Source organism: Camelus bactrianus, chromosome 3 (assembly GCF_048773025.1).
Source record: "Camelus bactrianus isolate YW-2024 breed Bactrian camel chromosome 3, ASM4877302v1, whole genome shotgun sequence".
Taxonomy (NCBI): Eukaryota; Metazoa; Chordata; class Mammalia; order Artiodactyla; family Camelidae; genus Camelus; species Camelus bactrianus.
This window is the reverse complement of record NC_133541.1, coordinates 57,431,986-57,447,146: the sequence shown is the minus strand read 5'-3', so window position 1 is coordinate 57,447,146 and position 15,161 is coordinate 57,431,986. Positions and strand designations below refer to the sequence as shown.

At 36.5% G+C, this 15,161-nt stretch overlaps 1 protein-coding gene across 3 annotated transcripts in view; it reads right to left on the bottom strand.

Annotated features, from left to right (window-relative positions):
* VCAN (versican) overlaps nt 1–15,161 on the bottom strand; it is a 105,494-nt gene that overhangs the window by 65,790 nt on the left and 24,543 nt on the right. For all 3 annotated transcript variants that reach the window (XM_010970603.3, XM_045507082.2, XM_045507081.2), the window contains one exon: nt 3,547–3,840. In XM_010970603.3, coding sequence (XP_010968905.2) covers nt 3,547–3,840 — 294 coding nt within the window. The remainder of the gene's footprint in view (nt 1–3,546; nt 3,841–15,161) is intronic.

Here is a 15,161-nt window from a genome sequence, read left to right as displayed (position 1 = left end):
AGTGAATTTTCAATAAGTTTATCCTGGGTTCATAGCTGGGCAACGAGAAAAGGTTGGAACAATGGGATCAGAACTCAAACTAAGTTTGAGTGATTGAATGCTCACCAATTCAAATTCAATACCCATAAAAATACCAGTCAGGGAAGTTTTGACACCTATAGTCAGATTATGATTTAGCGCACAGAAAAGATAATAAGCTGACCATAGACCAGAAGGGCAGGTCAATTGTAAAACGGAACAAACATGTAAGAAACACAGCATGTGAAGTGGTGGGTACCTATTTAGCCTTCTCTAGACCACTATTTCTAGTTCTAAGTTTCATCGAACAGAGGGCTATGAAAAACAATGAGGTTCAAAGCAACATCGCATAGGTGATTAGAGGCCTAGAAACTGAAATTTGAAAATAAGGAAATTGTTTCAGTTGAGGGACAACCAAATAATTGTGTTCAATAGTAGAAAGGCTGTTATTTAGATTTTGGTCTCCAATGTAAGAAGGAAAAATGGACTCAAATTCTAACGCAATGGATTTAGATAAATAGAAAAATTCTCTGAGAGTGATGGTAATAGGCTGTTGGAATGGGTTTTTCAGGAACCATCCCCTATTTCCCTCTCTTGGAGATGATTAATAATATTAAATGAGAGGTTATTATGAGTTTTCAATGGTTTGGATTCACTTAAATTTGGGGAGTATGCACGATCCTTCAAAGCCCTGTATAACTCTCTTTCACAGAACTTGCTTAACTCTGAGGCTGAAGAATTAAAAGTGCACAATTTAGTTTAATCATCAAGGGGAAATGCACAGGTAAACTTTATTTCACAGAGATATTAATTTACTTGTTTTTCAGGTCTATTTGATGTGAACAGAGTCTCATTATGTTTATCATCAGCCATTGTTAATATTCTATTCAGTGATTTAGAAGGAAAGAGAATTACAGCAAATGAGATTTGGTATCATCTATTCACCAGGAAGTGGTCTTAAAAACACTACATTTGGTAAAAGCAAACAAGAAAAATAGAGTTATATTTCTAACTTCCTCTACTGAACCAACCAGCTGTATATCCCTGAAATCACTTTTGGAATTGCTCTTAAGGGTACAACTCCTAAAAATTCTAACTCTATAGTTAGTCACTACTCAGCTCTGTGGGAAAACTGGACAGCAGGCACATTATCTTGAGAATATTTTTCAAAATATGTATTAAAAAATACATATATTAAAAGGATTTTTGAAAAATGAATTAGAAATTTGGGGAGGCTGTTGGCATTGTGTGTGGTTTAAGGAAGGCTTTTATGTATGACTAAACTTTCCTAACCTCTTATGTGCTGAATGAAATTTGAATGTGGTAAGGTCTTAGGGAAGAACTAAATGGGAATCTAGCCTTTAGCTTAGGTGGAGAAAAAAACAAAAATTTTAATCCATTATATTTGCAAGTTATACATTTCCAAGTCACACAGACACAAATGAATAAGGGGAAAAACGGACCTAAACTTTCAAACTTTATTCATATTTTATGTAGATTTTTAGTGGGTGGTTATTTATTTAATCTAAGTACCTTGTTATTTTGTACATGCATGTGAACTCCTTATTTAAACAAATAATTTAAAACACATCAGGATGAATTCTTTGTGGCTATAGACAGGCTTTGGTTTAAATTTGACCCTCAGGGGAAAAAGAAATGTTTAAAAGCTTTCTAGTGCCGGGTTTATGAAGCACAAGAAAATAAAATCGAACAAGGTAGTCATTTCTACTCTTTCCTTAATTTAACTTCTTTAACCTAACCCCCACTCCACTCCAACACATACACACAAATTGGATTTTCGTCCTTAATCAAATCAGTCACTTAATGTAAAACTGATTTTTAAGGCTTGAAAATCACTATCATGGGTATGTGGCTTAAAGGAGTTATATCTTCCTACTTCTAGGGATACTGCTTTGTTATTGTTGTTGATCTGTTTTCCTGAAAATGACTGTCTTTTTCTGTAGTTTCAGGGCCTAGGAACACAAGATAATATTTTCAGTGGCTTTTCATGGCCAGCTTATATCATCACACTGATACACAACACATGACTTTAACACTCAGAAAAGTGAATTTACAGGAAGAGATCCAAATGCAGGCATCTTAGCTGGGAGATAGCAATATGTGAAATCACGCCTTTTTGTTGCACTAACATCTTTCCTGCTGACTACTCAGACAGCCCAGTTCTGTGTCTTTTTGGTTGATGAAGAACATCTGTATTATTTCAACTTAGAAATCAATTACAAAATAAGCTGGTGTATTTTCTAATAATTTCAGTTACAGTTGACTGAATCTGTGGGTTCCACATCCGAGGATTCAACCAACTTTGGATTAAAAAAAAAATTCCAGAAAGCTCCAAAAAGCAAAACTTGAATTTGCCCTGTGCCTGCAACTATTTATACAGTTGGATTAGGTATTATAAATAACCTAGAGATGATTTAAAGTATACAAAAAGTTGTGCATAGGTTATATGCAAATACTAAGCCATTTCCCCTCAGTCACTTGAGCATCTGTGGACTTGGCTATCCTGGAGAATCCCAGAGCCAATTCCCCGTGGATACCAGGGGGTGACTGTACATACTGCTACAACGAGATATACTGGAAACTTAGAGAAAAATTCTCACTGTATTTCAGTGTAACATGGCTCTATCTTGAACATACTCAAGGTCACCAAAAATTCTACAAGATTTTTGTTTTGCTGGCACAATATAGATCCTACCGTAAATGTTATGGTGAGGCTCTGGATTACTTGCTTGCTTAATGAGGCATTCTACAAATATGATACTATATCATGGACCACTACTGTTCAAATAATTTAAGAACATCTGAAAAATTTAAATAATTATATCATAAATGTTGAGAAACATTACTTAAAATCCATTTTAAGTAGTAAACCTAATTGAAGATAGCTAATTTTGTTAGAACTTGCAAAAACATACACTGTACTGCAATACGATACTACAGAATTAATCATTAGAAGGCATATATTTCCATTACTTGAAATAACATGAGATAAAATGAGATTTCTATTTATAGCATGGTGCATGCTTAGGTATTAGCCATGTCAGCTCCAAGTACTCACCTGCCATTACTGAGATATAAATTCTCCGCCATTTGAAAGAAAGGGTGATACCAAACATGAAATAAACAGAATTCAAAAATTCAATTCAGCCAACAGTTGGCCTCAGCGTTATAGTACCAACAATCTAATCGCATTTAAGGATTGAAATTGATTTAAAATAAGTACTCAGAAACATTTTCTCTGGTTCTAAGTGCGATGACAGCCCAGTTAAGGCCTTCACCTGACATTTCCTCATCCTCTAAAAAACCATCTGTCAAACTGCCTGCTGTTGTAACCATACTGCTGCCGTTCCATTTCCTTATTTTTGAAAGTCACTGAACTGTTTCCAATCAGCGCACACACTGCAAGACACGGAATCCATTCCAATGGCTAGCTGAACATCAATTGGATACCTCCGAAGTAATTTTTTTTTTTAATCTGTAATGTTTAAAAAGGTATCAAACACTTACGTTTATAGCAGTAGGCATCAAATCTGCTATCAGGGGGAGGGAAGCCTGTCTGGTTCTCAAAACGATACAGGGTTCTCACCCCAAGCAAACCACCTCCACACTGGGCCCTGGCCACAGTCACAGGGTGGCGAACGCTGGCGTCCAACAGCCACCCGTAATCGCACTGGTCGAAGCCGTTCCTCCACGCTGCTTGGAGCTCCCCCACCGTCGCCAGGCGCGCATCTTGGTTTTCACACTCTTCGGCAGCCTCCTCAAAGGTGAATTTATTGGGAGCAGTGATGTGGAACACATCCCCTGGAATAAGAAGAGGAAAAAGGTTTAAATTTTACTATTCCGTCCTTTCCTGTTTGTGGGGGTGGGGCGGGGGAGGAGAAGCACGTAAGTCTTTTTTCATGGCAACGCAGCAGTTTCGGATACTTCAGAGCAAAAAATTTGATGGTTAGCTAATGTTATTATTAATGCATGATAAGAAATAACACACACCAGAAAAGCTTCATTATATATATTTCCCAGGCCATAGAAGCGGTCATTGGATAATAAAGTTACAATACATTTTTTAAAATGAACAAACTTTTCCTAGTGATTCTTGGGTTTAGTGTCCAGGAAACGGGTTTTCTGTCGAATGAAAGCGGCAGCAGTGTACTTATTAACAGTGCATGCTGGAAAGGGGGAGCTGCATTGACCTGTCACTGAGGTTATTTTTCTTTATCTTCAAATCGAATAGTAATTTTCTGACTCTCTTTCTTATCTATCACTACTATCAAAATGGATTAACTGCCATCAAGGCAAATAATCAAACAAGAAAACCTCCAGGGTTTGAAGAGGGAAGGGATAGAAGCAGAATGGAATGCTCTTTCCTGCCTTCCTAGCAGGGCTGCCCTGAGAGTCATGCCTGCACTTGGGTGGGGCTCAGGGTGTATGCGGGCCAAAGTCAGCTCTCACTCAACCAGCCAAAGGGACCAAACCCCCCATCACCACTGGAGGAAGCGGCACCTTTTTTTCTGCCTGGGCTGGATGGATACCTTTCACAACCTGTCTGCCCAGAAAGAGCACCTTCTGGTTCTCACAGAGTCACCATATGTGCTGGCAGGGGCTCTAACTGGGTTCCGGAGACTCTTACATTTGCTTGTTGATGAACAAAGAAAGGCTAAACATTTACTTTCTTCATCGCCAGGTCCCATTAGACCCAATTAGTACGTTCATTATCATTTCACATGTCACAATAAAATATTCTGGAAATGCCAGAGAGCTTGTTTAATTGGAATTTTACTTGGGTAACTAACATAACCATTGGCTGAAATAAATGTAATGTGAATTAAATGATGCTTTTTACAGAGCACAGAAGTGGCTAAAAGACAGAGGCAGAATTAGAGAATAGCTAAGTAGATACAGCAGGCAGGAGGAGGAATATAAAATGAGGTAGAGGAGGCTAAAATATTGATAGCTCATTACTGTATTAGCAGAGGGTCCTGTTTCCACTGAGACCACTTGCTGATTCTATGATATATTAGACAGCTGGGATGCAAGAGTTCTTGTGATCTGGATCTTCACCTGACTAAATCCAGATGGAACAAGCGATTGCTTAAAATGAATAGAGCCATTACTCTCTGCATGTGTATGATAGCTTTATAAAAATAAGAAAAATTATTCAGGGGGGAAAGGCCACATCACCTGTATCAGCTCTTCTCATTACAAATCTAAAACTGCTACCAATGAAACTAGGCCAAATCCCAATGAGAGCTATCTGAAGAACAGAAAGAAAAACGACTTTTACCTGACTGGAAAAAAGGTAGAGGTGAGAATGGATTTTTGTCCTTAATTATCTAGGCTGTCAAAAGGACTATGATCTCAAATCCAAAAATACACTATGAGAAGAAACATTCCTTTTCCCCATTCCTGCAATGTCTCCCCTCCTAATAAGTGCTAAAAGCATAAAGGTCACAGTACCAGTTGCAGAGTATGTATCCAATAATTTTTGTTAAATGAATGGCATTTCAAGTTCTGGTTCAGAAACAAGGTGCCCTTTTTCTTCCAACCTTCCCAAGCAGCACATTAAAGAGTGCTAACTCTGCTACAGAGCTTTGGGTAGCTGCTGTCTGGGACAGGTGATTCATCTTGCCTGTGGATTTGGCTCAGAGCAACCCAGGGAAAGGCAGACAGAGAGACTACGTCGCCCTGAGCAGCCTCAGCAGCCTTGTCCACTTCAGCATCACACTTGCATTAGGCCTGAAAGCAAGGTACGTGTGAAAGAGGGCAGAGCGCCAACATGCTTCCCCCCGAGGTGGAACACTGGCGATGTTATTACAGCTGGAGGATCAGTTTCGTTGCCTTCGTTTCCTGCATCGTGAGGTACTTCTATGTTGAGGCAAGACTACTGTCCCACTTCACTAAAAAGAGTGATCAGCCAACCAGAGCAGGGCTGAGAAATGTAATTAATTGAGTGAAACTCTGCTTCTCCAAACAAATGTTAGTTCGTGTGATGGGGAAAGCAACTTCTCCAAATAGAGCCAGACCAAAGGGCTAATGAAGAAAAATGACGGCATGATGTTCTGGGGAACTGGTTTCCTTGTTTTAATAGCAAACATATTTGGGATATTAAAGGAAACAAAGGTTTCAGTAGGTGCTGGCAGGTTAAAAAGAGAATACCCTTATTATTATTAAATAAAGATCTACTTATAGAACTTTTCATATAAAAACTCTTCTAAAATCTGATTTTATAGCAAAATAATTATTTAATTCACTTGTTTGGAGGATAGTTTTTACCCGTCCAATCTCCAGAAAATAATTTTACTTATTTGATTCAATTCAGTTATCCCTAAGGCCAGCTATTCTTCTTTTTGTTTCTATGTAGAAACTTTTCAAACATTGCAAATAAAATTAAGAGAACATATCGAAAAATATATCACCATTGGGTTTCATGTAACTCAGATTAAAAAAAAGTGCAAGATTTAATTGGTATTAATTGAGTTTACCTTAAGCTGAGAATCAAAATAATTCATTTACAAAGATAACATGTGGCCTGTCATCATACATGGCATAATTATTCTTTTATTTCAAAATAATGAGAAAAAGAAAAGAAAAACATTTACTTTAACTCTGTTTCAAAAACTAAATGCCTAAGCCGTCCTAAATCATAATTGTTTAACACGAACATTACCTCATCCACTTCAAAAATCTAATGATGTAGTGAAGCATCCACACTGTGGAATTATCATATTGAGTCTTGAAGCTTTTAGAATTGACACTAAAACTACCAAAAACAGTAACTTGAATATCCAAACTTTGTCCTTCCTACGTATCAATGTCAAAAAATTAAGGCCAGACATCTTATACTTTTCTCAAATATGCTAGAATATCCTGGCATCAGTTTCATACAAAAACCAAACCAGAAAAAAAAGGTAAATTAATAGGTAATACACCAATAGTAATAACTGAACTAATTCATATTACTAAGTGTCCGTGATTTCTAAGACATCTGTTTTTACTCTTTATTGACAAAACTAAAATAACCTCCTGTCAAGTCTTTTTGATTCATTTAGGTGCCTGGTTTTACATAGATAATCCTTTGACATTATATATGTTTTAATTCAACATAATACAAATATAGGTGACCTGCTGTTTAAATCAGAATTAACCTATTAAAAGCTTATTGTTGAAGATGTGGATGGGGAAGATTATTAAATTCTGGTCCAAATTCTAAGAATATATTTTCCAAAAGTGTCTTCTACAGAAAACTGACGATCCCTGAGACATGACTAGGTATTCCAAAGAAAAGACGTTTTGTAGACAATGGCATTTAGAAAACAAATACAAGTTATCTGACAGGTTTCATTTCTGCAAGACTTCTCAGAGTATTTAATATTATTGTATTTTCTGGGAGTCCCCACAAGGAAGTTATGATCTGTAAGCCATTTGACCAGGGTAATCTCCTTTTCTTATAGAATACTGATTAATAGTCCTTGGATCTGTTTCATGGAATAATTTGGAAAACACTGCCCTAGAGACATGAGTGTAAGAAGAGGAATCTCAATTGATCCATAACAAATATAACTTAGTATTAAGTATCCTGGTAGCCTGTGTGTCAGCCTGCTCTAGATAGAAGCAAAGTGCCAAAACCAGGTAACCAGACAGAATCAAAGGGGGAATCAAAACAACTAAGCAAAGGTCATATGAAGTCCATTGCCTCCCAGGTTGTGAAAAAGACTGAGCAAGCAAAGGATGCCGGGGCAGGCAGAGCAGGGACCCTGATGAAGAGTCCAAGACTGCATTTAAGCTGAACACAGAAGGGTCCCATTTCTTAGAAAGAAGCTCATTTTTCAAAAAGCCAAGCAAGGTACAGCAGATAAAAGCATTTGGTCCTAAACTGTAGGCAGAAGCCTTTCAATCCCATCTCCCACAGAAAAAAAATGCAAGTTTTAGGCTAAACACTGACCACATTTACACTGAGAAAAGTAGTCAAGATTTTAAGATTTTTGAAGATTTTATTGATCTACTTTCAGTTTTAAAGTCTATAGTCTAGAATTATTTAGAGGACAAATTATATGTTCTAAACATTAGTCATTAGTAACATTAATGACACTAGACAGAAATTAAGTCCAGGCTAGTAACAGGAGTATAAATCTAGCCTTGGTCCAAAAATGAACCATCATATGAGGATGTATGAAGAGATAAAATCTAAAGTCCAGAGGCAAAGCCAAATCAGGAAGCAAAGGAACAGAGAAAGAGAAAACAAACATGGGAAATCAAGCAAAGCAATTCAGTTCATTTGCTCAGCTTCTCTCTCTCTCTCCTACATGACTTCATAGGTCAGGTTGTGTAAGTAAGTTCCTACCCCAAGGGGATCTTAGAGGCACCTTTTGGCCTTCGATGTAAGTAACAAAAGTTCCTTCTGAGTTTTATCACAGCATCACCTTTAGAGGAGAGGAGAGGGGAGCAAAGCCTTCCTTGAGAGAGAATACACATACACCTACTTCATTCGCATCAGACAAAGCTGTGTTCTAGCTCTACTCTTGAACACTGTGACTGAACAACTGAATGCATTTTGGATTTACTGGATAGTTGCCTTCTTGGAAGGCAAGCATTACTTTTATAAGTGGACAATGAGTCCACTATTCAGTTCCAGAAGTTGCCTCATCAGAGCAGCAACATCTATAGGACATCTGGTGTCAAATTTGTAATAAGAGTACAGATTTGGAACACGTTTCTAAATGTTATCTACCCATGAGAGAATAGTCCTTTTATCTCTTATTAAAGAGAGCAAATAAAACATCAGGAAAGAAATATACAAAATATCCTTTATACACAGAAAGATACACAACTTAAGATAAAGTGTCAAGTTAAGTTTTTATAAGAATTCATTGACTTCATTGATGTGTATACAGATGCATATACATTCACATTAGTACACAATAAAACATAACGCAGATCAGAGGATTTCACACACGGGATAATTTGCATGTTCATATGGAAAACAGATACGCAGTATCTTAACTCATATTTCCCCAAAATTTTAAGTTAAATGCTGAGGCTCTGAATTATTCTTGTTATCCCAACTTTCCAGGGATGTCCTAGAAGAAACTGGAGGACATTGCTGGGGAGATTTTAGTATCTGGTGACATTCCACAAACTAAATTCATCTTAATTATGGGAATTAATATTTTCAGAAATATTAAGAAAAAAATACTTTAATTTGACAACTAGCTGCTAAAAGACTCCCTGGAAAGTGGACCATGCATCTTTTTTTCCACACTTCTGATTGCTAAATGGAAAAGCTGTTTCTTGGCAGACTTAAAAATGACATATACTGAAATGGCAAGTCATGATGAAAACAAATCAAAACATTAAAAATGACCCACACTATTCACAAGCTAGAGTTTATACCCAGGAGTAACTCAGAAAAGTTATGAAAGAACCTGGGTCCAGAGGAAAGCTAAGACAGGATATTTCTCTCCTGCAGACAATTCCCTGCCGTCACCAAGGAGAAAAGGGGTGTTGGCATCAGCAGATCTGAGATAATTATTAGGATGTGAAATGCTTATAGGATAAAATCACTTGCAGTATATGGCAAGTACTGTGGCGATAAAAACAGTTCAATGTAATTATTAGGTTTCAAGCTTTGGATTTTAAGTTTTTTCAAAGGAAGTTTCTTTTTCTCTGCTCCTCCACTCCCTGCAACCTCCTACCGCTCTCGGCTCTTTCTCTCCCTTTTTTCCCTTTGTCTATATACACAAGATCAAAGCAGTGAAGACTAATGCTCATTATCCTGGATCACGAAGTCCATCAGCTGTACATGGTTGGTTAAAAACTAACATATCCTGTTATATAATCTTTTGATGGTCGATATTTGTAGATAATTCAAAATCATGTCAAGTCCCCCTAAGAATTTGATTTGATCCTTTAACCTGCACAGAGACCAACCTTCTGTTAGCAGTGACAAGAAAACTTCTGGGGCTGCCAAGGTAAATTCATCCATTTCTAGCGTTAGTCTGGCAATGGTTCTAATTTGGGGGGTAATGAGATTGGAAAGCTAGGTCAGCACCTTTCAAATTTCTCACTTGTCTTAGGCTGAACTTGGAATCATAATGTGGCTTAAAACATAGACACTGGGTTTTGAAAATTTTACCCTCTATTTAATTTTAGAGAATTATCATCTGTCTGCTGTGATAGTTACCATTCTCTAAATCAGTTGATATTCATGGGGAAAGGAATCCACATATTTATCAATGTGCTATTACACAAGATCTTATGTATGTCATTTGAAAGGTTTAAAGACATAGGAAATCCTACTAAAATTTCAACATATTTTCATGGTTTGGGGGATGTCAGACTTCATTCTTTCCCATTGACAGAGCAGTAAGATTTTAATTAGAGTGAGAAAGAGATTCTAAAAAATTTCTGGATGTCTGAGTCTTCAAAATATGTAAGAGATTGAATGTGTTATTTGATTTGACAGGCACAGTATGTCTGCAGGTCAACACAGGAGAATCAGCCTAGATTTTTTTTTTTTTTAAACTTTTCAAAGCTGAGAGGTAAATGGCCACTGTATTTCTAAAGAAGCTCTTTCGATTCAGAATTCCAGGAGAAGTTGACATCTAAACCTTAAAGCAATCGATTGTCACATGTTTCAAGAGGTTTATGTCAAGACATTTCTACTTATTTAAGGTGAGATTATAAAATAAAAGGGACTATATATAGAAAATCCTAAGGATTCCATTGAAAAAACTATTAGAACAAACAATTTCAGCAAGGTTGCAGGATACAAGATACAAGACCAATATATAAAAATCAATTATATTTTCATACACTTGTAATGAACAATCAGAAAAAGAAATAAAGAAAATCCTATTTGCATTTGCATCAAAAAGAATAAAATATTTAGGATTAAATTTAACAAAAGTTCTGCAAACTTATACCCTAAAACCTATAAAAGGTACAAAACATTGTTGAAAGAAAGTAAAGATGATCTAAAAAAAAATCCCATGTTCATGGATCAGAAGATGTACTCCTGTTAGGGTGGCAGTACACCTCAAACTAATCTGGAGATTCAATTCAATCTCAGCTGACTTCTTTCTAGAAAATTACATGAGAACTCAAGGGGCCCAGAATAAGTAAAACAATTTTGAAAAAGAACACAGTTGGAGGTCTCAAATTTTCCAATTTCAAAATTTACTACAAAGCAAAAATAATCAAAACAATGTGGTACTGACATAAGTATAGACATATAGATGTATGGGTCAATAGAATAGAGTCCAGAAATAAATCCTTATATCTATGAGCAATTTATTTTCAACAGGGTGCCAAGGCCATTATATAAGGAAAGAATAGTCTTTTCAACAAATGGTGCGGGCACAACTGGATATGCACATGCCAAAAAATGGATTTGGACTCTTACTTTATACCATACACAAAAATTAACTCAAAATAGATAAAAATAAAAGTAAAACTTTAAACTTTTACAACTCTTAGAAGGAAACACAAGTTAGTCTCATGACTGGGGATTTGGCAATGTTTTGTTGCACTAATTCTTAAATAACTCCCATTAGTGAAATACTCTGTAGATTACATTCTGTAAATTCCATTAAAATTAAAAGTCAATCTGAGAATCCACAGGCAGGAAATCACACAATTTCCAGATCTGATATCTGATTCTGATACAATCAAAGCCTCCAAAGAAGCTGGAACTAAACCCTGCTCTAAGACCTGTTTAAGGACATTCAGGCTTTTACCTAAATTTTTAGCTTTCCTATCTAAAGGAATTCATAAGATTAAAAGGAAAGGTGATTTTTAGTTCTAGGTCAGACACAAGGATGACATGAAGTCATTAGACAAGTCATAGAGGTGACTGAGCTATCCTGGATTTTGACATGAGAAAGCAGTAGAAAAATTAACCTGTAATTTGTGAATAGGTACAATGGTACCAACACCAATGAGGACAGTTGGCTAGGAAGGCAAGAAGGAGGAATTATTGTGAGAGGCTGGAAAGGAGAAAGGAGTATCTGTAGGAAAGAATTATTTCTAAGAGACACCACAGAAAAGAGTGAGAAGAGACATTCAAAGAGAAAAACTAGTATCATGGCAATCAGTAAAAGTAAAAAAACTGGATCCTTAGTAAATTTGGTGGACAAAGCTTGGCATTTTTTCCCAAGTACTATAGAAATGGTAGGGTGGTGGAAGGTAGTCTCTAAAAGAGACAAAGTTTGGAGAAATGCTGCAATTACCACCAAGTATTTCTTGAGTAACTATTATGTGCCTATTACTGGAATAGGTTCTTCACTGTGGTTGGGAGAGTTATAGAAGAAGATCATGGCCTTATCTTTACCATTTACAGAAATTTTTCAGAAATAAAAATAATAGGTAATAATTTGTACCTGATGAATATAAATCAACCAGAGGATAATTAAACATCAGACATGTGGAACTAACTCTAAGAAAAGTGAGAGTTCAGAATCAGGAAGTCAGTGTGAGCTAGAAGAGCCAAAGATGGGCTCATGGAGGCAGTCTGTCTTCAGGCACTGGGAAGAGCAGAATGTTGGAAAGATGACAGTCTTGTGTTCTCTGAGAGGAACAAAGCACAGCTGCTGGAAGGAGCTAGCATGGAGCCTGTGGACGGCTGGTGCATGTTTGCTGGGTCATACTGGAAAGAAGTAAACACAGTTGAGTAGGTTACTCTCGAGCCAGGTTTGAGGGTTTTGCAGAATGGGACGAGTTTGTGCTTGAGGAGAAAGGGAACAGTAAATTCACTACACAGTGTTGAGTAGGGGAGTGATATGGCTATGGTGTTTAAATGCTTTGATGGTCATAAAACAGGTCCCTTGAAGAACTGTTAAAGGCATGGGGGTTATTTGTGAAATGAGACAGAAACCCAGAGATGAGACACAAAAATGATTCACAAACTAGAAATGAGGGTATGGAATTCAGAAGAGAGTTCAGGGCTAGACATATAAAACTAAAAATTATTATTTCCATTTTTCATTTTTTTGTTCTTTTGGTGTCCTTTTGTTCATCCCACAAAGCATTTGATTCATTTACATACAAAGGAGCAAAAATGAAATTAAACAAACTAATAATAAAATTGGAGCAATGAAATATTTGGAAGGAGGATTGTGATGAAGCCTGGAGAGATGTGAAGTTATCCAAGGGGCAAGAAAAAATTGATGTGAGTAGAGTGGATACGTACAGTTTCAAGGTTAATTTATTAATTCACTCATTTATTCACCTCCATCTGTGGAGCACCTACTGTGTGCCAAGGACATAGCGGGGATACATGTGGTTCCTTCTCTCCCAGAATCCATAGTCTAGTAGAAGATGGAGGAGTAAGCAAACATTTGCAGGAGGGTGATTATAGCCATATATTCAAAATCAGAGATGGTAAAGGTGAGAGAGACCAACTAGGACTTAGGAAGGGCATGTGGGATGAACGAGAGAGCCCAGAGTACAGATACATCAAAGTGCTGGGAAGCTTGTGTGAAAGTCAGGGAACTGGAATAATTGGGTGGTAGTTGTTTCAGGTGAAGGAAAAGCCAACATGGAAAGTTTATATGGAAAATACAGGCCATAGAAGGTTAGGATGTAGGTTCCCAAGATTGCCCATGTCAGGGGCAAGGAATTCCTGGATCAATCATTTGTAAGATTTGGGGACAAGACTAGAAGTATTGACTCATTTGCAGGAACCTAAGAGGGTCAACCATGAAAGAAAGCAGTCTGACTTCATCTACCCTCTGATGTATCTGCAGAGAGAATTAAACCATTCTATAAAGGAAACTATTTTCTTTTAAGTACCTGCTATCAAAAAGAAACCAAATGAACAGTCAACCTATTCATTTCATTAAAAATAATTGAAGATATTTTTAAACATTTGAGTGTTTTTTTAAGCTTAAATATTTACATTGGAGTCCATTCTTTTCAATACTTTCGTATCTATCTTATCTAGGAATTTTTTGCTATGGATAGAACTACACACACATATTTCCTGTGAAATTGCCAGTTTTCAGCACAGAAATTCATGAGTTCACAAAGCACTTTCACAAGTATTTAAATCTCCCAGTGGCAAAGTGAATGTGTTTATATGCCCATGACCTTCTGTGGGGGGGTCAGACAGCAGATTAACTCCTGAATATTATGGTTCAAGAAGATAATGTTCTAATCAGAGAATAAGCTGATTTCAAACAATTTAGGAGAGAGAGTGTGGGAATTCTTATTTTGCCAGGGTATTTTTTAAATTATTTAAAAATGTTCAAGCAATTTACCATATTCAAAATACCTCGACATAAAAGTCACCTGCCTTCATAAAGTGACCAATTTTCAGTTATTTCTATATTTTCTGAAGTACCATGTCCCAGACTTCAACGAAGCATTGCACTCATAACATCTCAGATCTATAGTTGAAAAAACTTTCAGAGATGACATTTTATAGTCTGTCAGGATTCTTTCTACATTTAACAATAATTATTGTCAGAAAAAAAAATTCCTTACATTGAACCTAATTCACAGAGTTGCAATTTTATCTCATCTTCATTTTTTTGAATTCAGTAGAAATAAAGGAACTTTCATATACCCAGAAGCTGTAATAACAACTATTATTTATTGAGCACTCACTCACTTTGTGCTATATGGTGTGATAAAAGCTTTAGACCTCAACTTATTTTATTTTCATACCATGATTAAAAGATAAGTATCCTGATTGTCCCCATTTCACACAAGAAGAAACTGAAGCTTAGAGAGGTAAAGCCTTGTTCAGGATCTCACAACTAATGAGTGACAAAGCTGGGACTCAACTGAGGTCCTTCCTAGTCTTAATTATGAGTTACTTACCTACTAATCAAGAATCCTCCCTCGGCATTGTCTTTACCACTCCCAAACTACTCCGATCCTTTACCCAATTTTCTGAACTATTTAATCATCTCAACTCTATTGTAAACCCTCTCAATGTTTTCCAAATTTACCTTAGCAGAAAACACAGATTAAATTTACTAGAAAGGATAATTTTATGGATCTTAACTTCTATATTCCTACTTTAGAATCTTAATTCCATTAATTTCTTAGTAAGAGTGTTCTGTTACTGAATCATGGCTAACAAGTCACCATTTCCAAGGACTCAAGCTAATAATGAAATTGCT